Here is a 24,266-nt window from a genome sequence, read left to right as displayed (position 1 = left end):
GGTTTATATATTGGAGGACATTTTCTTTGTTGGTTACCAGGGGTGGGAGGGAAGGGGAGGGAATGCTGTTAGATAGATAGAGATAAAATAAAAAGACTATGGTACTTCTGACCTAAGCCAAGATATTTCCAATAGCTTCATATATATGTGAAAGTTCGACAATGAATCAAGAAAATCAATGAAGAACTGACATGTTTGAATTGCGGTGCTGGCAAAGAATACTGAAAATACCATGGACTGCCAGAAGCCTGAACAAATCTGTCTCAGAGGAAGTACAGCTGGACTGTGCCACTTAAAAGCGAGAATGGCCAGACTTCGTCTCATATATTGGTCCTGCTGTCAGAAGGTACCACTCCCTGGAGAATGATATCATACTCTGTACAGTGGAGGGTCAGCGAAAAAGGGGAAGACCCTCAATGAAATGGATTGACACAGTGGCTGCACCGATGGGCTTAAGCATAGCAAAGATTGTGAGAACAGCACGGGACCAGGCAAAGTTTCACTGTATTGGACAAAAGGTCACTGTGAGTCAGAGCCAATTCAATGGCACCTAACAACAACAACCAAAGCAACAACCAAACTCACTTCCACCCAGTCAATTCTGACTCATAGCAACCCCCACTGAGTTTCTAAGGGTGTAAATCTTTATGGAAGCAGACTGCCTCACCTTTCTCCACGGAGCAACTGGTGGGTTCAAAACACCAGCTTTTAGTTAGCAGACAAACACTTTAACCACTACAACACCAGAACTCCTTAAAAACAAGATTAAAAATCATGTTTTTATGTCATGGACACATGTTCATGATTTAATATTAATAGCCACAAATCTAGATAACCTTATTTATACAGACTGAGACTGACTTAATTTTACAAAATACATAAACACATACACATACATATAAACACAATTGAAGGATCAGAAGGAAATACACAAGTATGTTATTAGTAACTTTGGGGGGATAGGATTATGGGTGATTTTTATTATCATCTTTTTATCTTCCCGTATTTCTGCAATGATCCAAAATGAACCCACTGACATAGAATTGACTCTGACTCATGGCACTCCCACATGCATCAAAGTAGAGCTGCATTCCGTAGTGTAGTGTTTTCAATGGCTGTAATTTTCCTAAACAGGTCCCTGGGTGATGCATCCACTAACCTAAGGGTTGGCAGTTTGAACCCGCCTAGCAGCACCACAAAAAAAGAGGCCTGATAATCTGCTTCTGTAAAGATTACAGCCAAGAAAACTCTACAAAGCAGTTCTACTCTGAAACACATGGGGTCTCCACAAGTCAGAACTGACTTTATAGCAACAGGTTTGGTATTCTGGTAATCTTATGGCAGTACATCCCCAGGCCTTTCTTCCATAGTCCATTTGGGCAGGTATTAATTTTACTATTTAGAAATGATAGAAAAAGGCAACAGTGTGGCATAAAAATGTAACTCAGTTACAAAACAAAATTATATATCTACTCTAATCCTACTTACACACTAAGGCAAAAAGTCCACAATTGGTTAAACTTGGGAAGATACTATTTCAAATATTCAAGGGAATTTGAACAAATTACAAAGAAAATGTACACCAATGAGATTCAACCTTCCTATAATAATACAACAAACTCCCAATTCATGCAGTCAGTGACACTGCCTCCATTTAATGCCTACTAAAATTGTTGTTGTTGTTGTTCTGTGCTGTCGAGTCAGACCTGACTCATAGCAACCCCTCCTTGGATTTCCAAGTCAGTATCACTACGGAAGTAGACTGCCCCATCTTCCTTCTGAGGAGTGGCTGATGAGTTTGAACCGCCAGCCTTCTGGTTAGCAGTCAAGTGCCTTAGGCACTACGCTACCAGAGCTCCCTACTAAACTACTAAACCCTACTAAAATTATAATATCTAATTAGAGGATTACTTAGAGCTGATTTACTTCATTTGATGTAGGCAATTGGTTTTTTATTTTGTTTAAAAAGACATTATCACATAAAATTAAAAATATAAAACCTCAGAGGTAAAATTTTAAAAGTCAATAGTCAAATACTTGGCAATGACATCTCCTACAAGAGATTTATCTCTAAAATTTATAGAAAACATTGACACCACAACATCAAAAAGACAAACGATCCAATTAAAAATGGGCAGAGGATAGGAACAGACACTTTACCAAAGAAGGTACTCAGGTGGCCAAAAAACACATGAAGAAACACTCACACTGCTGGTGGGACTGTAAAGTGGTGCAACCAGTGTGGAAAATGTTATGGCACTTCCTTAAAAAGTTAGAAATAGAAATACCCTTGATCCAGCAATCCCATTACTAGGTATATATATTCTACAGAAGTGAGAGCCAGGACACAAATAGATATATGTACACATGTTCACTGCAGCATTATTCACAATAGCAAAGAGATGGAAGCTACCTAAGTGCTGGGCAATGAATGAATGGATAACCAAACTATGGGATATACACACAATGGAATACTATGTTGTTGTTGTTGGGTGCAGTCGAGTTGTCTCCAACTCATAGAACCCTATGCACAGCAGAACTTAACGCCCACTCCCGTGCCAGCTCTGCGATCCTTGCTATACTTGAGCCCATGGCTGCAGCCACTGTATCAATCCATCTTGTTGAGAGCCTTCCCCTCTTTCGTTGACCCTCCACCTTACCAAGCATGACAACTTTCTCCAGGGGATGGTCCCATCTGATAACATGACCAAAGTAGGTGAGATGAAGTCTGGCCATTTTCGCTTCCAAAGAGGATTCCGGCTGTACTTCCTCTCAGACAGATTTGTTAGTTGAAAGATTCCATGGGCAAAATATTGAATGATGCTGGAAGCATCAAAAGAAGATAGAAGGAATACACAGTTACTGTACCAAAAAGAACTGGTTGATCTTCATCCATTTCAGGAGGTGGCATATGATCAAGAACCAATGGTAGTGAAGGAAGAAGTTGAAGCTGCACTGAACAACACTCCAGGAATACTCATTGAGATGTTTCAACAAATGGATGCCACACTGGAGGCACTCACTCAGTTATGTTGAGAGATTTTTGAAGACAGCTACCCTACATTACCCTACCTAGGAAGAAGGAAGGGGCCATCCACCTCTCAAAGAATTGGCCAGGGAAAACCTTATGAATAGCAGAGAAACACTGTCTGATACATTACTGTGCAACTTTATCAATAGCCCGGAAACATTGTTTGATAGAGTGCAGGAGAACAAGCCTCTTAGGTCAGAAGGCTCTCAAAATATGACTGGGGAAGAGAGCTGCATCATCAGGGTAGAACCAATCTTACTGATACGGATAAAGTAAAGCTTTCGAGACCTCCATTTGCTGACGTGGAATACTATGGCATTAAAGAATAATGAGGAATCCAGAAACACCTCAAAACCTGGATGAACTTGGAGGACATTATGCTGGGTGAAATAAGTCACTCACAAAAGTACAAATACTGTATGAATTTACTAGTATAAAAAGACAAGAACACACAGAAAGAAAACAGTTTTGATGGTTACCAGGGATGGGATGGGAGGGGAGAGAAAATTATTAACAAGCAAGACTAAAACCAAACCAAACCCACTGCTATTGAGTCGATTCAAACTCATAGTGACTCCCATTAGGTTTCCAATTCTATAAATCTTTACAGAAGTGGATTGCCTCATCTTCCTCCCACGGAGCAGCTGGTGGTGAAACTGCTGACCTTCTGGCTAGTAGCCAAATGCTTTACCCAGTATGTCACCACAGTTCCTTAACTAGGTAAGAGACACTTATTAATTTGAGTGAAGGGAAAAGCAATATACAAAAGGCAGGTGGAGGGGAAAAAAAGGCAATAGTTAATAGACGATAATGTAATCTGTTTACAAAAGATAATGCTGAGGTGGTTATTTTTAAAGCAGAAGACACTTAAGCCTGTAACCATGGTTTAGTCCAACGATTTAATGTCATGTCTACTCTTCTAAATAATTAATGATGCAGATATACCACATTGAGTTGATATATGTTAATACAATAGAGTCTGCATTGCTCTACTATACTTGTTCAACAGAATTTTTTATTTAAATATTTCCTTCACCATAACAGCAACCACTGAGCTGATTTGTAGTAATTTTGCTTTTAATAGATGATAGTGCCCTAATGAATCGAGTTGAAAAGATCAGTTTGCAGACCACAGTTGACTTCCACAACCCCTGAAAGTACCTCTAAACATTTTTTCCCTTCTGTGTTTGTATTTTGATGTACATGACTTATATTGCTTTAAAATCATGTCCACATAAATATGCAAATACATTTCACACTGGAAATTATTATGAAGACTATACTGCTTAAAATATGTCCTCAGGAAAGTCCTTTAGAAGTGAAGGATTATTTTATGAAGAAGAAATAATCACATACATATTCCTAATTTTCATCTTTAAAAAATTTAGATTTTTCACACACCAGGTTGCTTAAGATAAGACACCACATCTCTAGCCACTATGAAACAGGACATAGTGAGAGTCTTAGATCAAGGCCAAGTCACTTGACAGTCTGAGTCTCATGTTTCACATCTATAAATTGGGGATAGGAGCTCTGGTAACGTAGTGTGTAAGGCACTTGACTGCTAATCAAAAGGCTGGTGGTTCAAACCCACCAGCCACTTCTCGGAAGGAAGGTTGGGCAATCTACTTCCATAGGAATACTGCCTCAGAAATCCAAGAAGGGCTTGCTATGAGTTGAGTCTGACTCGACGGCACATAACAACAACAACAAATTGGGGATAAGTTTATCTAACACATAAGGTTGCTGTAGGAGCAATACCATGTGGAACTACTGGATCCAGATGCATGGTTTTCCAACCTCAGAGTGGATTAGAATCACCAGAGAGATCCCATTCCCAAAGTTTCTGATTTACCAAGTCTAGTATAGGGCCTGAGACTCTGTATGTCTAACAAGTTCCCAGGTGGTGCTGATCTTGCTGGTCTGGGAAGCAAACTTCAAGAACCACTGATCTAGGCAGAACTGGGCCCTGCTACCTAGCTTCTTTAGAACTCCATCTCCTCAGCTATAAAATTAAGTAATGGAGATTATAAAACGTTGTAGTGATTAGGAATTATGTAAGCAATGCACAGTGCCTGTTGAACACAGTGCCTGGCTCACAGCAGATACAGAATAAATACTAGTAGTAGTAGTAATTGTTACCACCACTGCTGTTGTTGTTGTTGTTGTTATGTGCCATCGAGTCGGACACGACTCATAGCGACCCCTCCCTGGGTTTCCGAGGTGGTATCATTACAGAAGTAGATTGCCCAACCTTCCTTCTGAAGGGTGGCTGGTGGGTTTGAACCTCCAGCCTTCTGGTTAGCAGTCAAATGCCTTAGGTACTATGCCACCAGAGCTCCTATCACCACCACTACTGCTACCATTTCTACTAAGTAGCAGAACATCAAGATTATAACATTTTTAAAGAATTGCATTGAACTCTATTGTAACATAAAAGTTTATTTTACATTAATTCCTTTTCTGATAAAATGATAAAAGGTAATTTGAAATGAGTTGACAAATCTCTATAATAGCTTTTATAATAAGTTTAAACTCATACAACTATGTTCAAATTCTAGTTCAAATTCTACATTAAATCACTAAGTAGATGCAGTTTTATATTAAGTAAAATCCATATAGTTGGATATTTTTTTCTAATTTTAGACTTTAGTATCAACTATAGACTGCAATGTAGTGCCTAAGGCACTTACTTGACTGCAAACCAGAAGGCTGGCGGTTCAAACCCACCAGCCACTCCTTGAAAGGAATGTTGGGCAATCTATTTCTGTAGTGATGTTGTTGTTGTTGTTATTTGCCATCGAGTCGGCCCCGACTCATAGCGACCCCTCCTTGGGTTTCCGAGGCAGTATCACTACGGAAGTAGGATTGCCCAACTACCTCAGAAACCCAAGGAGGGGTCACTATGAGTCGGGGCCAGCTTGACAGCACATAACTACTACAACAACAACAACAACATGGACTTATCTAGTTTTCTATTAGATTGAATCATATGAACTATTGATATTTGACCACATTTCACCTTTTAGAAACAGTGATTTCATATGGTTGAAGTGAGTAGCTTTCATTTAACCTCTTTAATCATTCCTTTGCACCTGCTGATGGTTCCACCCTCATGTGTTCCAAGACTTAAAGCTCAGCTCAGCTCTTTCCCACTCTGGTCTCCCAGAAGAAGCACACCAACTACTTTGATAGTTTTAACCAGAGTCTGAAAATCTAGGGGTTTTATCTAGCCCACAAATACATATTTAATTTAGATTAACTGGAGATTTCACACACACATAATCAACTTCCCACACACACACAAAAAAAATCTGGATTTCTGAGAACTAAGTAGCAGGTACCCCTTTAAACCGGGCATGAACTTGCCAGATGGCTAGAGTCCTCATCCAGCTTTAGTCTTCACTCATTTAGTTATCTGCCTAGACCTCAAACATTAAACTTTTAACTTCTAGCTCCACCTACCAGCAATATGATGACAACCACAAATCTCTACCTCTTAATCTCCACTGTGTCCCACAGGATCCTCAAACATAACAAGTTCCATTATATTGAAACCTCGTTGTTTTTAAATTCCGTATTTTCCTCACCTGGGTGGCACAAATGGTTAAGCACTAGACTACTAACCAAAAGGTTTCTGGGAAGCAAAGCCTGGTGATCCACTTCTGAAAGGTCACAGCCTGGAAAACCCTCCGGAATGCAGCTCTATGCCGCAACACATGTGGTTGCCGTGAGTCAGAATCAACTCCACAGCAATTGGTTTGGTTTTTGTTTCTTTCCTAACCCACATCTCACCTGGCAAATTTCTATTCATTCTTTAGAATGCTGCCAGAGAGAAGAGGGTAGGGAAGGAGAGGAAGGAAATAAAATCTAGGGACATAGTGACTTTAACAATTTGACATTTTTTGAGCTTTATGATTTGTAATTTTAATGATTATGAAAAGAATTACTTGGGGTGGGGGGGAGTATTACTTGATGACAGTAACAACAACAACACAGCTCAGAACAGTCTTCTGTGAAACACTGTCTCTTCTGCCTCACTATTACCTTAGTGCCCAATCTACATTTCTACCACTACAGCACCTTTCACATTACATTATAATTACTTCTTGAACCAAGTATTATTTACCTGTATACACTCAGTTCTGAGCACAGGGAGTTACACATAGTATGCATTTGATAAATGTTTAAACTCAAAAGTTGGTCTAATATCAAAACTGCTTCCCACCCAATCAAGAATGTATATGCAAACAACTTTGGATGGCTGATAGAAAATGGATCATTTTGTGCCCTTTTGCAAAAGAAAAAAGAGGTTATATTTACAAAGCAAAACTGGCAACTACTTTGTTTTTAATCTCTCAATAAGGATGGAATAAAGTTGTAGTTTTCAATTCTTTTTAAAGTTCTAACATAACAGGATTAAATTTTCAATTCTTGTTGTCTTCCCTACCCCTGCCCCTCAACACACACAAAAGAAAACACAAAACAAAACATAGAGAACCTTTCTTTCTTTTTCAAAACTAAAGATACAGACTTTGTTTTGAGAATTTTATGGCATCTCTTTAAAATTGGAGATATCCTAGAATATCAAGTTACCAGAACTAGTATCACTGTGATGACAAATTACCTATTGTTTCAGGGAGGTTTGTTTTCTTCCTGGCATCAGTCCTCTATACTGTAACAAAATGATGTTTCAGGACATGAGTCGTGTAGGGCAACTAGAGATCTACACCACAGTGGGAATGAAGGTAACCATCTACCTACATGTATTTCCATGCCCTTAACCTTCTCTCTTGTTCCAACGGATGATTTGTTCACGCTCCTAATGAAAGAAAATGCCTTATCTGCAATTAGTTCCCATTCTCTATTCTCTTTTCCTTGTCAAGGACATTGATTCGATAAATCTCCCCTCTTTTTTCTCCTGCATCACCAACTTTCCTCTTCACTGAATAACAGTATACAAACACATTATCATTTCTCTTACTTAAAACAAAACAAAACCTCCCTTGCTCCCACTCCTCACTCTAGCAACCTTACCTTTACAGCAGAACTTGAAAGTCCTATATCCAAACCTAAAACTAAACCCACTTCCAACGAATCAATTCTGACTCATAGTAACCCTATAGGACAGAGTTGAGCTGCCCCATAGGGTTTCCAAGGCTGTAAATCTTTACAGAAGGAAACTGCCTCATCTTTCTCCCTTGGAGTGGCTGGTGGGTTTGGACTGTTGACCTTCTGGTTAGCAGCCCAATGCTTTAACCACAGCCCACCAGAGCTCCTTAAGGCCTATCTCGTTCACTGCTGTCAAGTTGGATCCAACTCATTGCTACCCATTCCTTGGGTTTCTGAGGTGGTATCCCTATGGAAGTAGATTGCCCAATCTTCCTTCCAAAGAGGTGGGTTTGACCCACCAGCCTCCTGGTTAGCAGTCAAATGCCTTAGGCACTATGCCACCAGAGCTCCCACCTTAAGCCCTATAAACTATATTAAAATCATGTTGTTGTTGTTGGCTTCCATGGAGTTGATTTCAATTCACAGTGACACTCCCCCCCCGCCCATAGGGTTTGCAAGGCTGTGACATTACGGAAGCACATCTCCAGGCCTATCTCCTGACATGCCTCTGGGTAGGTTTAAATTATCAACTTTTTGGTTGGGTTAGTAGCTGACATCTTCACTGTTTGTGCCACACAGGGACTCTCCTTAAAATTATAGGATCTTAAAATTGCTCTTGAATTGAATGGACTGATTACCAATGAGCTCTTCATCATTGTTAAATCATGTGATCACTTCTCAGCACTCATATAACTTGATCTCTCAGGAGCGTATGACGTGGTTGCTACTTTCCCTCTTCTCCTAGAAACACTTTCTTGGCTTCCAGGGTACCAGAGTTGCTAGGTTCTCTCCTCCTTTTTGGTTGCTTTTTGTCTATTGCTTTTGTTGGTTCTACCTAATCTTTATGCTCTCTAAATAAATGTTGGTGTGGTCCAGGACTCAGTACTTGCACCGTCTCTCTTTTGTCTCTACTCTACTCCCTAATTCTCACGGTTTTAAATATCATTTGTATGCCAATGACTCCGAAATTTACTCCTTTATCCTGAACTTCCCAGAACTCCAGACTCCACCTACCTATACATCATCTCCATTTGGATAATTGAAAGGCATCTAAAACTTGTTTACAAAACTTGTCCAAAACTAAGCTCCTGATGCCCAAGCCCCACTTACACATACATAAAATATATCCTCTTGCAGTTGGTCTTTCCCATCTCAGTTAATGGCAGCTCCATTCTTCTCACTCAAGCCAAAAATCTTGATGTCAATCTTGACTCCTTTGTCTTACAAGCTATTATTGCACTACCTTCAAAATCAATACAATGGATTGATTAATGCAATGGATCAAATATCATACAATGGACCACTACTTAGCAATTAAAAAAAAAATAACAACTAACAGATACAACAATGTGGATGAATGTAAAAAGCATATAGAGAGCAAATCAGTGCTTGCCTGGGCCTGGAGGCTGAGACTAGGGGCTGAAAGGGGAAGAAAGGAATCTTTTGGTGTAATGGAAATGAAATGTTCCATATCCTGATCGTGGTGGCACTTATAAGAGTAAATAAATTGGAGGATTTCCGGTAAGATGGAGGAATAGGCAGACAAGCGATATAGACCCTCTTCAACAAAGAAAAGAAAAACCAATTGACAGAGATAACAGAAGATAATCTTGGAGCCCTGAGCTTTGAAAGGACCTAAACAGAAGTGGATTAGGCACCAACTAGTGGAAAAACCTGAACGAAAACAGTGAGTATCGAGACGGTCAGAGCTGCGGACTGTCAGCTACTCTGACAGGACCAACAGCCTGAGTATTTCCAATTGGTGTTGGGACCTGAGAATTGACCTAAAGATCAGCCCTGGTCACCAAGGGCTGCAGGGACAACTGTGCTGGTGGCCTATGACTAGGAAGGGAAACAGCAAGGAGGGAGACAACCTGAGCTGTTGAGTTTCCGCTGTCCAGAGATTGCAGCCATTTTGGTTGTTTACACATGGCAGCCATTTTGGATATTTAAAGTGACCAAGGGTGCAGCCATTTTCAATATTTACAGGAAGTGGCCATTTTGGACATTTAAAGTGACCAAGGGAGGGCACAGCCATTTTGAATGTTTACAAGTGGTGGCCATTTTGGATATTTAAAGTGACCAATGGCGCAGCCATTTTGAGTCTTTACAAGTGGCAACTATTTTGGATTTTAAAGTGATAGCATTCTCATTCAGATTCCAGGGACCTCAGAATAGGCTCTGTTTGCCAAGGTTAGCAGGGACAAATGAGAGGCTGACAACAGGAAAGGAGACAGGTGGTGAATGTATAAGTGTGGTCAACTAGCAAACAGAGGAGCACAGTACCCTGCTTGTGTAGATAGCATACAAATAAAACAAAGAAAACGAAAATTGTGGGCAAGTCACTCCAACATACAATCACCAATTAAATATAAACACAAAAACATCACAATGCCTCAGAGACAACAGAACATCACAACCCACACAAATAATCAAGATTAAGCAGGAGAAACGAGGGACCACGATACAGACCAAAAACACATCCTTGAGGAAGATGCAGCATTGGAACTCCCTGATAAGGAATTCAAAAGAATCATATTTAGGTATCTTCAACGAATTGAGAGACAGATAAAGGAAAACACTGACAAAATTGAGGAAAACACAGAGAAAACCCTAGAACAATTTCAAAAAACAATACAAGAAAAAAAATGACAAAGTAAATGAAAAATTAGAAATGATTAAAAATCTACATATAGAAATCCAGAAGATTAATACTAAATTTTCAGAAATAGATAAGACATTGAACGGCCAAAGGAGCAGAATTTAATCAATGGAAGACAGAATTAGTGAGATTGAAGGCAAATACCTGAATACTTCTTTGGAAAGGGATAAATCAGAAAAAAAAATCAAAACAAAATGAAGAAAACCTAAGGTTCATGTAGGATAACATCAAAATGAATAACCTCCGCGTCATCGGAATTCCAGAACAGGAAGAGACAAATGAAACCACAGAGAAAATTGTCAACGATTTGATGGAAGAGAATTTTCCTGGTATGATGAAAGATGAGAATATATCCATTCAGGAAGTCCAACGAACCCCAAACAGGATAGATCCCAAGAGAAAATCACCAAGACATATTATCATCAAACTTACAAAAACCAAAGACAAAGAAAGAATCATGAGAGCAGCATGGGAAAAACAAAAAGTTACCTGCAAGGGACAACCAATAAGACCAAGCTTGGATTTCTCAATAGAAACCATGCAGGTGACAATACAATGGAATGGTATATATAAAACACTGAAAGAGAAAAATTTCCAACCAAGAATTATGTACCCAGCAAAACTGTCCGTCAAATACGATGGTGAAATTAGGACATTTCCAGATAAGCAGAAATTAAGGGAATTTGTTAAAACCAGACCAACCAACTTACAAGAGATGCTAAAGGGAGCCCTTTAGCAACAACAACAACAGCCAACAACACTGACCATTAACACACATGATGACATAACCCAGAAACCAACTCAGCTATGTTATGCTATGTTAGGTGCCATTGAGTCATTTCCGACTCATAGTGACCCCAGGCACAGCAGAACAAAACACTGCCCAATCCCATGCCAGCTCCATGATCCCTGCTATACTTGAGCCCATCATTGCAGCCACCATGTCAATCCATCTCATTGAAGGCTTCCCCCTCTTTCATCAACCCTCCACCCTACCAAGCATGACATCCTTCGCCAGGGAATGGTCCCTTCTGACAACCCAGCTATGGAAGTATCCAAAGTAAATAAGCCTACAAGATTGTAAACAGGTAACCAGAAACATCAATTGACAAATGAAGACAACTACAAACCAAAAAGAAGGAAAAAACTGTGTCTTTACAGAACTTCTAGATGGTAGGGAAGTCAAGACAACTACAAGATAGAATGGACTGTTCTAAACTTGGGAAGAACACTATAAATCACAGGGTAACCTCAAAGAAAAATGATAAACTTTCACATCAAAAAAGAGGACCAGCATAAATATTCAGCAAATACTAAAACAATAGCAATGAAGGAAGTCATAATACGATTCATAAACAAAACGAGCTCACCATAGAAAATTATATGGAACAAAGTAATCGATACCATGAAAAAGCACATAACAAAAATGACAGCAACAACTTCATATTTGCTGATAATTACATATCTGGCAAGGGATTTATCTCTAAGATTTATAGCAGAAAAGTAGATGACCCAGCTACAGTACATATACAAAATGGAATGCTATGCAGCACTAAAGAATAATGTAGAGTCTGCAAAACACCGCATAATATGGATGAACTTGGAAGACATTATGCTGAGTGATATTAGTCAATCACAGGACAAATATAGTATTAGTTCATTGTTGTGGAGGGTCAAGGAAAGGTTTATATATGGAGGGAAACTTTATTGGCTGCCAGGGGTGGGAGGGGAGGGGAGGGAACATTGCAAAATAAATAAATAAATAAATGCATTGACCCATGTTACTTTAGTTTTGTGTATTTCACTGTACATAAGTTATATTTCAATAAAATGCATTAAAAAAAGAATAAAAGACAACTATGATAAATGCCATAAAAAAAGAGTAAATAAATGGCAAAACTCAAAGAACTAATGTTTACATTTAACCATATGTCAATTTTATCTCAATAAAATTGGTTAAACATACACACACACACAATTGGACTTCTCACCACCTTCCTACACTCACTGCTACAACAGTGAAAATGTTGGAAGCCACCATCATCTTTATTCTGGATTACAATAGCCTCCTAACTCGTTTCCTTATACTGTCCTTGCTCCCTGACATTGTACACTCAACGTAGTAACCAGGGTGATCCTATTAAAACATAAATCACATAATGTCACTCCTCTGCTCAAAACCCTTTAATGGCTTCTCATCTCTATAAAAGTCAATGCCCTGCTGTGATTTATAAGGCTTCACATGATTGGATTTTCTATTACTTCTCTCCTACTACTCTCCCCCCCCCATGGTTATCTCACCCCATCAGTGCCATTCTTCAAATATGGCACATACTCCTCTGCCTGGAATGATGTAACCTCCTACTCCCAACACAACCACATGGTTTGTTCCCTCAGTCCCTTTAGGTCTTTCATTTCTTAGAAAGGCACGATCTCTGTGAGTCTGGCCACCTTATCTAAAATTTCAGTACCCCATCCTAATCTCACTTCTATTTCATTTTCTGCTTTCCTGCTTTTTGGTTTTTATCCCCTCCCCAGGACTTATCACTGTCTTATTTACTTATATTTTTCTAGTTTATCTTATTTATTGACTTTCTCCCTCACCAGAATATAAAACTCAAGAAGGCAGTAAGTGTCACCTGTTTTTTGACCACTATAATCCCTAAAATAGATGTTAAATAAATTACTTCAGTTCTAGCTTTCCCTCTAATAGTTCACAGTAAAAGGAATTTATTTCATAGATGCATCAATTGATACTTTATTTTCTTTCAAAAATTCTGGTATATTAAATAAACACTTAAACACATATAAATGTATGTTAATATATGAGCTGAAATTTGTCTTTAATTCTAACCAAGAATATAAGATCATTGAGAACGATTTATCACATTTGCAAAGATTTTCTTAAAAGCATAGATCTATAAACATGAAATAACTCTCATTATTACCCAAAACACAGGAAGTCTTATCATGTTCTTTGCAAAAGACAGATAATCTCATGTTGCTTATGCCCATAATTATTACAGTAGAAAAACATCTGTTTGATAGTCTTAGATCAATGAATCTATTTTAAAAATGCATGTAACTTACTTATCCTTACCATTCAAAGTGTTAATTAGAGGAATTGCTCATCTTACAAGTAAGCCACATAAATATGGTAGTATTAAAGAAGAGGTAAGTTTAACATGGATTATTTAACAGTAAATCAGAAGGTAGAGGTGTCTTTGCTCTATAAGTCTGAGTCTCTTCTCCTTTGTAACAAGCAATCAGTACAGTTTTTGGAAGTCCAAAGAGGTGTCTCTTTAGTAACTGCAGAGGAGAGAATTCCATACTGCAGCCTTTATCTGCATCCAGGAGCTCTTACTTGAAATGCATTAAAGTGCTCAACTTCATTCAAGAGAAGATTTTCAGTATGTGGGAATTCTGTTTTGGTTTATAAGTAGCATTACATATTTAACTTAAAAATAAAAAACCTGTGTATTATAACAGGATTAGAAAGCTTTATGAAGTTTAAATGGAATGAAATATAATAAGGACAGCATCATCATTTAAATAGCTCAAAATAAATAATATGACTAATACAGTAGTTTTTTAAGGATGAGCAACAAAAAGTATGGCAGATATCACTACTGAATACACTAGCTCGTCATGATTATATATAAACTGCATCTTCCATTTCTATGTCAATTTCTTAAACAGACAATAAAGAAAACAACTGCAACATATTATTCTAGCATGGAAGGACAATAGCTGTCTGAACACCTGGCATAACATACCTGGTCACTGTGATATTTCAGAGCCAAAACACTTTTAAACTATAATTAATCAGGAAAATTTACTTAGTATTTATTTGTTTGAGAATAAGTGGTATCTATCACAGTACACTGTCATCTACACTTCAAAGAAAGTGCTAACATCTCCAAACCTTCTCATTTCTAAGTTTCTTGGGCCACTTTAAAGGTAAAATGGAGGTTACTCTAAATAGGCAAAATAATAAAAACATTTGTACTACAACTAGTAGACACTCCTAATAGATGAAAGGTACATTCTAACAGGATCATTAAAATTGAGTTTTATTTGCTGGTTTAGAGTTTTCGAAGCAAGATGAGATGAGAACGATCATACAGTACCTTATCCTTTCTACCAATGAACCATAGCATGCAATACTGAAACATAGCAGTGACAGATGGCATTGGTGTTATTGACTATAAAAAGGATAATAGATGAGAAATGATGGCTGGCAGACAAGACACAGAAATGCAGATGAAATGAATGTAAACTTGCAGTTCTTGAAGCAAAGCAAAGCCTTTAAGCCAAAGGTTGCCAGTAGCTTCAATTCAATTTACACTTCAAGTTTTGCACAAACACTGCAGCCTTCACGGTCTTTAGACTTCATGCAGAAGCAGAACCACACTCCTCAATAAAGAAGATCAGCAACCTTCTGTATACACAAGCCAGCAGCAGCAGCAGCCCATTACTTTCTCCCTTCACTGATTTTTATCTTTTAAATTTTTAATCTCCAATTGCAGCCAGATTCACAGTCGCTTCAAATATATCTGTATCCACTGCAGACAGATACAAATCCCTGCCTAACCTGCAGTACCACTTCATCCAGAACGTTCCTGTGCACTCGTTCATGAAGGATCTGTTGTAAAACCATTCAAGTCATCCAGCAAACAGCCCACAAGAGAAGAAAAGAAGCAGTTGGGACTATGAAGAGAAAGAATCTCTCCTTTCAGCTCACCCTGGAAATGGAAGGTTTTCTGATCAACAGTTATTGTGAAGGTGCTGTCGTCCTCATCGTCTATACCAATCACAGCTCCCTGTGAAACAAAGAGCAAAATCCCAATAAGGCAAACAATGACATCAGCAATATTCACTACTGCTATAGCCCTAGAATGCTGAATGCATTGAAGACACTGGAAGCAGGCTAGACACAGCAAAAGGGAATCTGAGACTCTAGTTTTTCTTAAGGAAGAAGAACTAAAGGAGAGGTGATATAAAACAAGGCACTGTGATTCTCTGCATGGGTACTTCCAATACCCTACATAAAGAGGGTATGGATATGGTGGGGAGTGAGGAGGAAAGAACAAACATGGAAGCTGAATCTAGAATCTAAGAGCCAGCCACTGAGCCTTTCTGAACTTTAGGTTGCTCTCTAAAATGGGTATCAGAACCAACACCTCACCAGGTTGTTATGAGGCTCAAAGGCAGCAGGTGCTCCTCAATGGACTGCTTCAACACGTGTTATACTTGTTAGTGCAGAAATGCCAAGTGACACTGGCTTTAAAACACTATCCCAATTGCTTCTTCCAGTGCTCCCATAACCACTTGTATATCCCTCTGCTATTACACTTTATACGGTATATTATGATTATCTGTTTATATATTTGCTTCCTCCCACTGACTTTATTTATCTTGACGCATGATATTCAAGTACACATTCAATATATGTTTTCTAAATAAAAACATAAATAATGCTCCAGGACAGTGTGGAGAGGGAGCTGCACTTATAAGTTGTTTGTTTGAGGAAGGTGGATAGGGTAGGTTTTCAATTTTTTTCTTGTTGTTCCTATATTCAAACTACATGTAGCCTACTAAAAAACAGAAATAAAGAGGTAAGACAGGAAGTTATGCAAAACAGGCACTCTATCTACTGGTTAGTGTCAAAAAATAAGTATCTTAAATTTTCCAAAAAGGAAGACTAGAGAATACAGGATATGTCAAGTGCTCCAAGTTGGTAACAAGAGGAGTGGTATGCCACAGACAAAAAATCAAAGACTTTGAAAATGGGGGGGCGGGGAACAACTCAAGGGGCCAAAATACCTAATCCCATGAAAAAAAGGCTATTTAGAGGGACTATTCCTATCCCAGGAGCTCTGGTGGTGTAGCGCCTAAGTTATTTGACTGTTAACCAGAAGGCTGGTGGTTCAAACCTACCAGCCACTCCTCGGAGGGAAGGTCGGGCAATCTACTTCCGCAGTAATACCGCCTTGGAAACCCAAGGAGAGGGTCGCTATGAGTTGGATCCGACTTGATGGCAGTGAGTTTGTTTTTTTGTTTTTTAATTCCTAACCCAGGAAGATTAGATAATAGAGTTAAACATTTATCTAATTTTTCACAGAGGCTGTCTGGGTGAACCCTAAAAACTCATCAACTTGAATTATTTTAGATATTCCTTAATTCAAATTAGATAGAAATTTTTACCTCCACTTTCAGATAAGAAAAGTATCTCCAGAGAGCCTAACAACTTACTCAGGGTCACACAAGAGTTAATGGTAGAACCAAGAGCAGATCACCAATGGCAAGATGCCTCCCTATTCCATGACCAAATACAGACACACCTCAGTATGTAAGTATGCATGAAAAACAGTTCATTCTGGTTCACTCAATTTTTGTGGTTAAATAAGTTCACCTTCTAATTGATGATGTACCAAATATCGGGAGATAACTAAATACAAAAACATGTGCTAGATGTAGCTCTAGGAGATGCCCTCAAGATACTTATATTCCATTGTAGAAGGAGGCAAGTATAACATAATGGGAAAAAGTGATCTCTACAGAGCTGAATCTTAAAAACATTATGCGAAATGAAAGAAGCTAGGCACAAAAGTTAACATTATTATATAATTCCATATACATGAAATATCCAGAATAGCAAAATCCATAGAGACAGATAGTAGATTAATGGTTGCTTAGTTGATGGCAGTGGGTTGGTTGGTTGGTAGAGTTGGGGGGTGAAGGTGGACATGGATGAAATAAGGGGTGACTGCTAATTGTTTTCTTTATGGGGTGATAAAAATGTTCTAAAATTGATTGTGGTGGTTGCACACCTCTGTAAATATACTAAAACAATGAAATTGTGCACTTTAAATGGGTGACTTGTGGTGGTGTTGCTGCTGTTAAGTGCTGTCAAGTTGGTGCCAACTCATAGTGACCGTATGTACAATGGAACGAAACACTGCCCAGTCCTGTACCATCCTCACAATCATTGCCATGCTTGTGCCCACTGTTGCAGCCACTGTGTCAATCCATCTCATTGAGGGTCTTCCCCTTTTCCTCTACTTTACCCAGAATAATAATCCTTCTCTAGGGACTGGTCCCTTCTGATGACATGACCAAAGTAGGTGAGACAAAGTCTGGCCATTCTCAATTCTAAGGAGTTTTCTGGCTGTACTTCTTCCAGGACAGATTTGTTCATTCTTCTGGCAGTCCATGGTATTTTCACCATTCTTCACCAACACTACAATTCAAATGCATCAATTCTTCTTCAGTCTTCCTTATTCACTGTCCAGTTCTCACATACATATGAGGCTACTGAAAATACGATGGCTTGAGTCAGGTGCACCTTAGTCTTCAAAGTGACAACTCTGTGACAAATTGGTGACAAGTGACAATTTGGTGAACTGTATACATGAATTATATCTCAATAAAGCTGTAACTCACTCTACTACCAAATGCCTATTCTTTCTTTTGGTTCACTGGTCACCTAATCAACTCAGTTAGAAAACTCTAGGTTCTATACATGTCCTTTCTCATCCCATTACCACAAGTTGTGTTCATTCAACCTCCAAACTATTATATCAAGTTCACTAACTCTTCTCCACCCTCACTGCTTTTCCCCTAATGCAGACTCTCATCATTTCTTACTTGATAATGCATCTATCTGCCTTCAATCTGCTCCACAGTCCTTGCCACAGCCAGAGTAATATTTCTAAAGCACAGACTCTTAAAAGAGACCAAGATGTTTAAAACTTTCTTTGACTCTCCATCAATTAACAGCTAAAAGTCAGTATTTCTTCATTAATGCCTGTCAAGACTGTTTAAAACCTTCCCACTGTCATCACCCACCCCTCATTCTTTTCAACCTCACGAAGAGTCTATACATACTCAGTTTCAACGTTTCTTGGACACCTTTTTTTTATGCCTTCCTTAAGCTCAATTCCTTGTTATTTGTTACACAAAAGCAAAACTTCTTATCTTTCTCTAATGACCACCTTCTCTCTCATTGCTTTGGCAAAGGAGCTTTTTGAAAACTGGCCCTGCTCAAGGTCAGTGTTCCTTAACCTTTTATCCACTCCTATCATCCAGCTTCCTTTCCCACCACTCACAAAACTGCTCTCACAGGTCTCCTATGACCACTTTGCTACTCTAATTCTGTAGTACAGCACCTCTCTGAAGCATCTGCTGCTGCTGCTGCTGCTGCTGCTGCTGACCATTCTTCATTGAAACCTTTTACCTTTCCTTTGATAGTACTCTACTTTGGTTCCCCCTCAACTCTTGACCATTTCTTCTTAGTCTCCTTCATAAATTCTCATTCTCTTGCCCATTCTTTAAATAATGAGGTTCCCTATGGTTTATCCTCAAATCATCTTCTCATTTCAAACACTTTCCATGGCTGATCTCATTCCTCAGTTGGCTTTAACTACTTTGGTATCAATGATTCTTACTCTTACAGACTCCCAAATGTAATTTAAAAAAAAAAAACAAAAACGCATGACCAAGTTCTACAGAGTTCCAAGGAGGTTCAGAGACCCATGAAGCCTGATCATGAACCACCAGAAGCCCACAGATAACAAATTAAAGACTCCTAATTCATAATGCTGTTGACTCCCAAAATGATACCTCCAGTTTAGCCCCCTCTCCTGAGTCGTATGCCTATTTATCTAACTTCACAAGAACACTCAATCCAGATGTCTCACCAACCAACCACTTGTTGTGAACTCCTACTCATGACAACCCTGTGTGTCTCAGAATAGAACTGTACTCCACTGGGTTTTTCAATGGCTGATTTTTCAGATGTCAATCACCAGGACTTTCTTCTGAGGTGTTTCTTGATGGGCTCAAACCTTCAACCAACCTTTCAGTTAGCACAACTCAGGGACTCCAAAGTCTCACCAGCTACCCAATTTAACACACTCCACGATGAATTATAATTCTGTTCCCCCAACAAACTGTTCCTTTTCTTGTGGTCCTTTATTTTGGTTAATGGTAATGCTACACTCCCAATCACTCAGGACAGAAACCTAAGAATCCATCCTTGATTTCTCCCTTTTCCTAGATATCTATGTGACCAAAACCTAACTCATATACTCCCACAAACTTGCTCTTTCTCTAATGCCCCCCCCCCATCTCTGTAAACAGCTTGACTATCCTCCCAATTTCCCTAATTAGAAACTTGGGCATTGTCCTGGTTATCTTCCCTCTTGGTCTATCAGTGATTTTTAGTTTACAACACTGCCATCTTTTGCCTGAATTACTACAAAGTTCTTAATTAGACATCCTCCCATTAACTCATACAGTTACTCACAGGCTCTTCCTAACACAAAAAACTCTGATCCTGCATTCCAGTTTAAAACCTTTACTGGCTCTTTATTACCTAAGCTGTGCTTCAGAAACACATCTAAGTAAGTATCCTTGACAGCCTATATGGGAGAAAGCATTCCTTTCTGGTCTATACCCCTTTCTATTCAAAGGTTTCTTTGAAGACATTGGAACCTAACCGTCTTCCACACCAATTGAGTCCTGACATTACCTGAGGGTTCTTTCAATGTATATACGTACAATTCATCTGAAACCCTGGCCTCCCAGTTTCTTTATTTGTTCAACTCAAATAAACTTCACCACCATTCTCCTTCAGTCACTCATTCCCCATGGCAATACCATATAGATCTGTACTGTCCAATTTAATAGCTACTTGGTTTTTGGTAAGCCACATATAAATATTTAAATTTCAGTTTGTTGTTGTTGTTGTTATGTGCCGTCGAGTCGGCCCCAACTCATAGCGACCCCTCCTTGGGTTTCCGAGGCAGTATCACTACGGAAGTAGGATTGCCCAACCTTCCTTCCGAGGAGTGGCTGGTGGGTTTGAACCGCCAGGCTTCTGGTTAGCAGTCAAATGCTTTAGCCACTATGCTACCAGAGCTCCTAAGCAAAATTTAAAACTCAGTTCTTCAGCCATACTAGTCATATTTTGAGTGCTTAAGAATCACATGTGGCTACTAGCTACCTTAAGGGACAGCACAGATACAGAACATTTTCATCAGTGGAGAAAGTTCTGTTAAACAACACTGTCCTAGATCTGCTATCAAGAGAAATGTTACTATTAGGTACCATTGAGTCGGGTCCAATTCATAGCAACCCTATGTACAACAAAACAAACATTGCTCAATCCTGCACCATTCTCACAATATTTGCTATGCTTGAGCCCATGTGTCAATCCATCTCATTGAGAGTCTTCTCCTCTTGGTCCATATACAGGTTCCTCATGTGCACAATCAAGTGTTCCAGAATTCTCATTCTTTGCAATGTTATCCATAATTTGTTATCATCCAGAAAGTCAAATGCCTTTGCATAGTCAAAAAAACACAAGTAACATCCTTCTGGTATGCTTTGCTTTCAGCCAAGATCCATCACACATCAGTAATGATGTCCCTCGTTCCATGTCCTCTTCTCAATCCAGCTTGGATTTCCAGTAGTTTCCTGTCAATATACTGCTGCAATGGTTTATGAATTATCATTAGCAAAATTTTACTTGTGTGTGATATTAATGATACTGCTTGATAATTTCCACATTCTGTTGGATCACCTTTTTTTGGGATGTGTATAAAAATGCATCTCTTCCAGTAAGTTGGCCAGGGAGCTGTTTTCCAAATTTCTTGGCATATACGAGTACTTCCAGCACTGCACCCATTTTGTTGAAACATCTCAGTGGATATTCCGTCAATTACTAGAGCCTTATTTTTCATCAATTCCTTCAGTGCAGCTTTGGTTTTAATTTGCATATCCCTGGTAACTAATGAGATTATCTTTTCATGTTTGGTGTTGATGCTGTTGTTGTTAGGTGCGGCTGAGTTGGCTCCAACTCATAGCAACCTTATGTACATCAGAACAAAACACTGCCCAGTCCTGTGCCAGCCTCACAATTCCTGCTACATCTGAGCCCATCGTTACAGCCACTGTGTCAACCCATCTCACTGAGGGACTTCCTCTTTTTCACTGACCCTCCACTTTACCAAGCATGATATCCTTCTCCAGGGAATGGTCCCTTCTGACAACATAACCAAAGTAGGTCAGACGAAGTCCACCCATTCTCACTTCCAAGGAGCATTCTGGCTGTCCTTTTTCCAGGACAGATTTGTTAGCAGTCCATGGTACTTTCAGTATTCTTTGCCAACACCACAACTCAAAAGCATCAATTATTTTTCGGTCTTCCTTATTCATCGTCCAGCTCTCAAACGCATATGAAGGACTGAAAACACCATGGCTTGTGTTAGGTGCACCTTAGTCTTCAAAAAGACATATTTGCTCTTCAGTACTTGAAAGAGGTCTTTTGCAGCAGATCTGTCTAATACAATACCTTGTCTGATGTCTTGACTGATGCTTCCATTGGTATTGATTGTGGAAACAAGTAATATGGACTCTTTGGCAACTTCAATCTTTTCTCCATTTATCATGATGCTGCTTATTGATCTACTTGTGAGGATTTTCATTTTCTTCATGGTGAGCTGGAATACATATTGCAGACTGTAGTCTTTAATCTTCATCAGTAAGTGCTTCAAGACATCATCACTTTCAGCAAGCAAAGTTATATCGTCTGCATATCACAAGTTGCTAATGAGTCTTCCTCCAATCCTGATGCCACATTCTTCCTCACATAGTCTAGCGTCTCGGATTATTTGCTCAGCATACAGATTGAATTAAGTACGGTGAAAGGATACAACCCTGACACACTCCCTGATTTTAAACCATGCAGTATCCCCTTGTTCTGTTTGAACGACAGCCTCCTGGTCTATGCATATGTTTGTTGCCCATTTGAATATTCTCCTTTGTGAAATAGTTCAAGTTTCTTACCCATTGACAAAAATATACTATCTTTTTCTAATTATTTGTTGGAGCTCTTTATATATTCTGAATACAAGCCCTTTGTTGGTTATGAATTAGGCAATTATGTTCTCTAACCTTGCTCACTGCCTTTGTACTTTCATAATGATTGGATATCCTCAGCCACTTATAAATTTTAGAGTCACTTTGACAAATTACACACACACACACTTACTAGGCTACTAGGCAGACTGACTGGGAATTGTTATTTATATAGATCCTCTTTAATTTCAACAACGCTTTATAATTTTCTGGTCTTGCCTATCATTGTTTATGATTTATTCCTATGTTGTTGATGTTTTACAAAAGTTGCCCAACCTATTGTAAATATTCTGTTTTCAAAAATATCTGAAACAGCATTGATTTTTATATCATGACTTTATATCAATTCTGTCAATTCTAATAGTTGATCTGTAGATTCTTTGGACTTTCTGTATATTCAACTAAGTTGCTATAAATAATATGTTTTATTTTTTCCATTCTAATCCTTATATGTTATATTTTGGTTTTTTTGCTTTATTCATTAGCTAGGATTGCCACTATCATGGCAGGAAATATTTAATAGAAGTCATGATGGAGGGCATCCTTGTCTCATTCTTGGTCTCTCTCCTTTTCCCACAGTAGCTATTTTAAAAGTTATTGACTCTCCTTGAACCCTCAAAAACAATCTCAACAACCAAAAAACAAAAGCAAAGATCAGGTAAGAATCCTAACCTTCTTGCTATGTCCTCCTACTTACCAATTCTCATACATTTAAATCCACACTTGGTTCCTTTCCCCCTTGTCGTGATGGAAAAAGGACCTACTCTTGTATTTAAAAGCCAATTTCTCCACTGATGCTCCATTTCCTGCTATCTTCCCTCAGATTTCTTACTCTACTTATTTTATCTCTCTCTCTCTCTCTCTCTCTCTCTCTCTCTCTGTGTGTGCTTTTTCCCAACAACATGCAAACATGCTGAAGTCTGTACCCTTTTGGTAAGATGGCAGAATAGGCAGACAAGCTACAAAGACTCTTCAACACAGAAAAGAGAAACTAACTGACACAGATGCAGAAGATAATCCTGAAGCCCTGCCTTTTAAAAGGAAGGACACAGAAGAGAATTAAACACCAACTAGCAGAAGAATCTGAATGACAAAAATTGAGTAAGGAGACAAATGGAGCCTCGGACTGTCAGCTGTCCTGATGGCACAGAGAACCTGATTATTTTCAAGTATTGTTAGGACCTTAGAATTAACCTAAAAATCGGCCCTGCTCACCAAGGGCTGCATGGATGACTACACCAGTGGCTGATGCCTACAAGGGACACAGCAAACAAGACAAACTGAGCTGTGGAGTATTGACTGTCCAGAGTGAGCAATCACTTTGAATGTTTAGAAGCAGTGGACAGGAGCAGCCATTTTCACTGTTTACAAGTGGTAGACATTTTGGCTATTTAAAATGACAGCATTCTCATTCAGATTCCAGGGACCTAAGAATAGGCTCTAGTAGCATACTGGCTAAGACACTTGCCTGCTAACCAGAGGGCTGGCGGTTCAAACCCACCAGCCACTCCTCGGAAGGAAGGTTGGGCAATCCTA

The 24,266-nt window shown here is 39.0% G+C and overlaps 1 protein-coding gene across 1 annotated transcript in view; it reads right to left on the bottom strand.

The window, feature by feature from the left end:
- OSBPL9 (oxysterol binding protein like 9) overlaps nucleotides 1-24,266 on the bottom strand; it is a 296,123-nt gene that overhangs the window by 176,297 nt on the left and 95,560 nt on the right. Inside the window, exon 3 of the mRNA XM_007945882.2 lies at nucleotides 15,550-15,628. Within this exon, the coding sequence (XP_007944073.1) occupies nucleotides 15,550-15,628 (79 nt within the window). The remainder of the gene's footprint in view (nucleotides 1-15,549; nucleotides 15,629-24,266) is intronic.

The sequence above is a fragment of the Orycteropus afer genome, unplaced genomic scaffold (genome assembly GCF_000298275.1).
Source record: "Orycteropus afer afer isolate SDZICR_OR568_19922 unplaced genomic scaffold, OryAfe1.0 scaffold00145, whole genome shotgun sequence".
Taxonomy (NCBI): Eukaryota; Metazoa; Chordata; class Mammalia; order Tubulidentata; family Orycteropodidae; genus Orycteropus; species Orycteropus afer.
This window is presented reverse-complemented; position numbering and strand designations above follow the sequence as displayed.